At 38.6% G+C, this 7,649-nt stretch overlaps 1 protein-coding gene across 1 annotated transcript; it reads left to right on the top strand.

Moving 5' to 3' along the window:
* Window positions 1-1,732: 1,732 nt before the first annotated feature.
* OtopLa (proton channel otopetrin-like a) lies at window positions 1,733-7,262 on the top strand (the record flags this gene model as incomplete). The annotated part of the gene is made up of 3 exons (XM_017636331.1): window positions 1,733-3,227; window positions 3,307-3,655; window positions 6,642-7,262. Coding segments are annotated over 3 exons (1,985 nt in total), but the record flags the coding sequence as incomplete, so codon positions are not given.
* Window positions 7,263-7,649: the final 387 nt, after the last annotated feature.

Genomic DNA, 7,649 nt, shown 5'->3' with positions numbered 1-7,649 from the left:
ATGAAAGGGGTGAGATATGATATTATATGAGATGAAGTAGATAGAAAGACAAAAAAGTAGTTCCACAGAGTAAAAAGTATACAGAATAAAATAATAATAAGTAATAAGTTAGAAGCTCGTTCAATATGCATAGCAGTACCACCAAGATCTTCCCACGAATTCAGGTAATCCATGCAGAGTAACGGTGCCAAAGCAGCCTACGTCCTAGAAGTAATGGTTCAGCAGAAATCTCTATCAATTTCTTCGTATCGGGAGACATTGGCACAGGAAATAAGTACTTAACAGATGCTACCTATTTTTCCTCTTTACAACTTTACAACAGTGTCCGCTGGTATTGAGTGCTAACCAGAGCTTAATCATGGGCTGTTAGTGGCTACTCTGAATTTCTCCTCAATTTGTGAGCCCTTTTCTCGCCCACTCGGCCTTTTCCCCATCTCTATTGCTTTGTGACTCCGTTAAGATTTCCTGTACGCATTTCTAATCCATCTATGAAGATTGCAATTTATTCTTTGATTAGTCTATTTGCGAGGAACTTCGAAATAGCGACCAAGGTCGATTTCCGTAATCTGATAGACAAAGTGTTTTTGTTCAACGCCAACTTTATCTAAAATATGCATGTAGAGGTAGCCTGTTGGATGCCCTAGGCCTTAGAGCACCCTTAGCTGCAGAGCATTTTCAAGTCCGCACATGATATCGTCATGCAATAAAAACTTACATACAACGGGTTTAAGGCTAGAAACAAAAAGTATAGATAGTTTGCATCGACTTTCGCAAAGCGACACTGCAAAGCCGTAAATTTAGATTTCAAGTAATTTAAGGCAAGCCTTTCCAGTTTTATAAAATTCAGTTAATACAAAAAGGTTCGAGTAATAGCTTCTCAAAAACTTGGCTTAAATCCGTCTATGTAAATCATCCTAACGTGGTACTTATGTTTTGGACAACTTTTTATTAAACACTTATGTAGATATAATTTATTTTATAACTTCAAAAGGCCATTTGGGTGATACTTGGTTGCAACTGACACTCTTATTGGCTTTGAAAATTTTAACTGAAATATGCATTTTTTATGTCGCGAATTGTTTAAACCTTTTTAACGAAAAATTATAAACTATTTGATTTGTTTTCTTATGCATAGTTTTATGCTCACTTTTATTTACAAGTATCGCTAGCTTATTTTCTCTCCAACTTTACATATTATTCGGCATTTTTACTGCATGCGCCTAATACTTTTCCAAATTGTCCATGTAGTTTTAATTACATTTTTGCTCATAAAATCCTCTACTTACGCAGACTAGGCCACCATATCAGGTACAGTATTTCCATTTTCGTAATTTCATGCTTTCTCAAATAAAACCTTCCATTTTTTCTTTAACTGAATGGCTTTTTGAATTATCTGAGTAACTTNATTTGTTTTCTTATGCATAGTTTTATGCTCACTTTTATTTACAAGTATCGCTAGCTTATTTTCTCTCCAACTTTACATATTATTCGGCATTTTTACTGCATGCGCCTAATACTTTTCCAAATTGTCCATGTAGTTTTAATTACATTTTTGCTCATAAAATCCTCTACTTACGCAGACTAGGCCACCATATCAGGTACAGTATTTCCATTTTCGTAATTTCATGCTTTCTCAAATAAAACCTTCCATTTTTTCTTTAACTGAATGGCTTTTTGAATTATCTGAGTAACTTTTTTTTTTCAAATTCAAGTTTCTTCACATGTAACTAAGTAATTCCCTTTTCATGTGCTTCACACTTTCAGCTGAATATTCACCGTTTCAAGGTTATCGCCCGTTTCGGTCTCATGCATGTTGTCGCTACCAACATTTGCGTTTGGATACGCACGCTCGTCAAGGAATCATTGCTCGAAATCACCCTTCATCATCAACGTCGCGAACCCGATCCCGATGCCTCGTCCATTGCCCAGTCCATACGCCAACATGCATTACGACATGCTGGCACAGTTCTGCGCACACACGCCGGACCAAATGAGCAATTTGAGGTACTGGACGGCGAGGACTTACTTCCCGCCAATGCCTACAAAACCGACAATGTGCTCTCGAAATTGGTGCGCAAAACTGTTGATGGCATCTCCAAGTCGTTCGGCATGGGCGCTGCTGCAGGCGCCAATGCCAATGCAGCGCTCACCACGCTGCTCACATCCACCACCAGACCCACGACCATCACCACCACAACCACTACCCCTCGTCCTTATTTCACCACACCATCGTATCAGTGGCAAAGCACTACTATGGCACGCAAGTTGAAGAAGTTTATCACGAGCACAACAGCTGCCACGACCACAACGTTGGGCACCACGCCTGCCATACCATCAACTACAACGCTGGCGAGCAGCCCTTTAACAACAACCACCACCACAACAACCACGACCACTGAGGCACCCTTCAGACATCACTTTGAGCATTCGGCATTTACGACTGGTGCCCCAAGCGTTGCCACCGATTATCTTATGTCCACACACGGCGCTCTTATTGCCGACTCGCCATCTACTACTGCCGAGACTATGTCCTCTAGCATCGGTTCGAGTATTGGCTCGTTCTTTAATAGTTTAATATCGTCGACGCCTAGCACCACCGTTAGCACAACCACACCCTCCACTACCACTGAGAATGCTTTGAATGTGATGACCAACTTGCTTGGTCCCGGCATGAATAATTTCCAAACCTACTCGGGCATCTCCCACCCAGAGTCGACTGGCATAGTGAGTTTTGAAAATATCGAGAGCCTCGATAATATCTATCCCGCCGCATTGTCCTCCAACATTGGTACTTTGAATTCGACCGCTTGTGGACGTGTCGATATTATGGGCACAATTGTCTACGATTCGGCACCTTTCCTGTATCCCTTCATTATCGAATACTCACTGATTGGCGCTGTTGTCTTGTATGTGATGTGGAAGCATATCGGACGTTATCCGGGTCGTATGAACGACGAGGATTTGGAGCATCGTTTGGAAGTGATGTTATCACGTCGCGCTGTAGCAATGGCGCATCAGGCCCGTTCCGGACGTGTCGATTGCGTGGGCTCGTCGAAAGGGTTGTTCTTTGGTCTGTTGTTGCTGGTAGGTGCTTTGATTTGCCTGATACTCTTCTTCGTCTTGGTGCGTCATCAGCAGTTCTCGCTGCTAGCAATTTACCTTGCCGACGCAAGTCACTGTATACTCATGGCATTCGCTGTGCTCGCCATCATCATTGGTTTTATAAGGTAAGAGTGAACTACATATTTTTTATATACTTAGAAGGTAAAATAGTAAGCTAATGATTTTTTAATCTCACATCCACAGAGTTAAAAATTTGAAATTCCGCTGTGAAGAGCAATCCAATCTTAACGACATTCTACTACGCATTTCCGCTTTTGGTCTCTTCACCTACTCGGTATTTGGCGTTATTGCCGGCAGTTTAAAGGCGCTCGAAAGCGAACCAAATCTTCTAGTCATGACCACAAGCGCTGTAGCGGTATTCCAGGTGATCTTACAATTGCTCTTCATAGCCGATGTCTCGCGTCGTCGCGTTCACTTGCCCGAACATGATCGCAGCAAACCGGGCCGTCAGATTGTCACATTCCTATTGATCTGTAATGTGGCTATGTTTGCTATTTACACGTTTGAAGCTCAAAAAGTATTCGCCAATCCTGTAAGTAGATATGTACGTGAGCGATATATGAAGATATGTTTTACCAAAAAAAATCTGTTTTACGAAATTCAAAAACAAAACGCATAATTATATGAAAGAGTTAACTTTTGAAGGACATCCAGATGCCCTATGTGCTTTATGGTTTTGAAGAGTATGTGATTTTAAAGTAGTTGCATGATTTGCTTGCTTCTATTTCGTAGAGAAGTATGTACATGTATATTTAGAAATAAATGTATGTATGTTTCCTTACTCAGCTGTATTTTTAGTTTACAATTATAGTGGATTTTTACCATCGGCGCCACATTAATACTTTTCAATATTTTGCGAATAGTCGACGATTTTGTAGGGACGCTACCAAGTATCAGCCAGTTAATTGACCTTCAGCGAAAAATCGGCCAGACTAGAACGGCAGCGCGGATTTGGTCTTGGTACTCATGTTGGTGAAAATAAAGAACTTGTTTCCCTCTGGGTACCAGGCTATTCTTCTTAACGAGACAGCTGACCATTTGTATATAGAGGGCCCTGACTCGGTATTGCTTGGTCCGCAGTCAGTTTCAGCGCTCCAACCTTCAGTCATCGAAGCCACAACTTCGATCAGCAATGACTGCGAGGCATCGAGGGGCAGCAGGTGGACAAAACTCATGTCGCCTTCAATATCATAAGGTTTAGAGAGGTAATTAATTAATTGCTTTTGTTAAGCAGCAGGGACTGCCGACAGATTGTGGGGTGGGTGACTGGCCACTTCTCACGATACAAACACCAAACTGTGGTCGGCATATATGACAACCTCATTTGTTCTTCCTGCTTCGCCTTTGTCAGGATTGGGTATGCGGCTTTTTGTAGCGAAGTGTTGAGAAACGAACCCCTAAGCTCTTTAACAACCAACCATCTGCTAATATTTTTTCGTAGATCGTGTAAATTTACACATATTAAATAACAGTGAATACAAAAGTATACAGTATGCGCTTAGTTTTCTGAAAGGATATGTAAAAATTCGACGATAAAATGTTTGCTAAGGTTTACTTTACATCCTTGCGAATAATCGCTAGCCCTAGAAAAATGTTTTTTTTCCTGAGCACGAGTTTGCTGCTCCTGAAACAGAAAGGGTCATTTGCCTATTGCATTCGAAGGTTTTCACGCCTTTGAATACCTGCACCCCTTCTTGCGCAAGGGAAAGTTCCACTAGTCCAGAGCTTCCATTCTGGAAGTGAGACTTGGAATTTTTTGACAACTTATGTATGTAGTTTTATTTTACCATGATGTCAAAAAGCCCAAATCCTATCAGCCCTTTGAGTTGCATAACCAACAATTCTTCTACGTGCCGACATGCGCCATATGGCTTCACCAAGATTCTTTATGTACAACTTCTATGTTTTATTATTATACTAAAAGGGATGGCGAATAGAGACCCTTGCAAAACTTCCAGAAAAATGTGGTCCAGCGCACAACTTCTACCTGATCTGAGAAGGCAGGAGTGATGGCATGAAATGCAGCTAGACTGGTTGCCTGCTAAAACGACTATCTTTTGCAGAGTTTTTGTTCAAATGGGAATGTCACCAAGTGATTTTTTTAGAGAACGGAAATAACTGAAGGTTATAAGGGGTATTACAAAGAAACTAAAGTTCAAGTCAATGACGATCGGAGAGAGCTTTTACCGTGTGAATATCCATATAAAATGAATATAAAGTTTAAAAAGCGCTACGAGTTATGCCGTTTTGCTCACCACCGTTTCAAAAGCCACTAGTAAGTTTCATAGATCCTTACATATGCTGTGAAACTGGTCTGAGGATTAAGTAGTCTCATTGCATGAAAAGAGTCAGTCGACCTCAACGTTTTCAGAGCATGGTCTAGCGAGCTGTTTCTCTTTTTATGATTTGAGACTCCACTTTAATCATTACTTGAGCCAGTTTTATGCTTATTTATTACTGTTAAAGAAAATGGGATTGCGATTATTATTACGGCTTTTCTTAATGCTTTAAAAATGATTTTTTTTTTTTAATAACTTGGCAGGACTAGCTCATTAGTCACCTCGTTTTTTCTTTTTTAATAATTCAGTTGATCCAAAAAGTTACTTTAACAAACCAATATTCGACTGCATTTTCTTGTCATTTTGTTTTTTTTTGCTACGAAAATTATCCCACTTCTGAATTTATGCCAAAAGCATTAAGTACTTCAAATAACTTATATCCGCCTTAAACTTATCAAAATTGTTATCATAAAGAAAGTCGTTAAACCATTTTATAATTAATTTAGATACATGCATACCCTTAATTTACATTCATTATTCAATTTACGACTATTTACTACATACATTTTATCGAATAATAAAATTTTTGCATAATACGTACAAAATATGTATTTCGAAGCGTACAATTATTTTCAAAAGCTTTACACATACTTACACACATATAGTTACATACACATGTACAATATTTCTGTCGGCAAAATTTTAATAAAAAGAGGCCTTATGGGAGCTCCTAATTCTGATGTTTTCAAGCAAAAACCTTCCACCCTCAAACTTGTACTCCTTTCTCTATAATACTGCCAGAGTTTCCAGGCGTTCTGATTTAGCTTTCCTTAGAGGAGGAAAACTTACGTGTACGTAATAATATTGACACAATTCAAATTTACCTCTGCACCAGACATGCGCCGACCCGTCTTCTGTATTTTTCCCATTTTTTTTTAACTTTCGCCATTCGAAGATCTTCTATCACAGCTTCCCAAGAGAAGGGGGTTCTTGCAAACGGCCGTCCTGAAAGCTTTTATTTAGAAGCACTCCTTATTTTGCCGACTGAAACATTTTTAAAATAAACTTTCCTTACAACATTCCCATTTCTCATATCTTCATGTATTGCGTAATTTTTTGCACTCTCGGTGTTATGTAGATGTAGAGTAGGAAGTTTTTGAAATTTTGTACTAAAATATTTTCTTTTCTTTTTACATTATACCACTCTCCAAACATTTTCTCCTTGGTACGATCACATAGGTTCAACTAGACTTCTACGGCTTTGTGCCATGGTCAATAATTCAGCGCGTCACACTGCCACTTTGCATTTTCCACCGCTTCCACAGCGCTGTAACACTCGCCGAAATCTGGAAGACAACGTACAAGGCACGCTTGGAATAAGGAAACACGCTGGATCTAGAAAATATATTCATGAGGAGAGCTGATCAAAGTGTAATGAAAGAAATTGAGTAAACAGCAAAGAAACTGCCAAACTGCAAAAAGGTACCAAAAAGCAAGAAAATAATGGATCGGAGGAAAAAGATATTGGTAAACGTGAAATGCGGAAAAAAATTTCAAACGAACCAGATGAATTGTACGAAAAAATATAGAAGAGAAACAGCGTAAAATAGTTAAAATTTAATACAGAAAAAAGCAAGCAAAAATATGTATGTAATAACAGGAATAGCCGTGCGAAGAAGCTAGGCAGCAGCAGTGTAGGGTCAAAAAAGGACTTGAGGTCAAGCAATTTGAACCATTAATAAAAAGGTTACTCGCATACGCAACCATACACAGCCACAAATACACCATAAACATGCAACAGCTATGCAATGCTAAGCAACATGAACATGAACTTACACTCAGAAAAATGCATAATACATAGTAAAAAGAAAGGAAAAAAAAACAATTCAAGGCAAATCAAATTATACATTGTAGCCACATCTGCGCATCTGCATTAGGGCAGAGCAGACAAAAAAAGAGTTGTATATTTAAGTCTAGTGTTAAGATTTTACTTATTAATTACTTATTACAAGGAGAAAAAAAAGAAATAAATTAAACATAACATTTATTAATTATGAAAAAAATATACAGTTAAGAGAGTACAATTTGTAGATTTTCAAGAGTGTGTAAAACTAATTTTTACGAATAAGTCACCGAAATATTTTATTTATTATATTCTTAACAGACCGGAAGACAACAATTTAATACCAAACAATTGAAAAAATAGATATTTTACAAAGAATTTTGTTAACAGGTGGAGTGTAAAAG

The sequence above is a fragment of the Rhagoletis zephyria genome, unplaced genomic scaffold (assembly GCF_001687245.7).
Source record: "Rhagoletis zephyria isolate East Lansing unplaced genomic scaffold, Rhagoletis_zephyria_1.1 Rzeph_scaffold_17833, whole genome shotgun sequence".
Taxonomy (NCBI): Eukaryota; Metazoa; Arthropoda; class Insecta; order Diptera; family Tephritidae; genus Rhagoletis; species Rhagoletis zephyria.
Note: the sequence above shows the minus strand (reverse complement) of the source record. Positions and strands in the feature narration are given on the sequence as shown.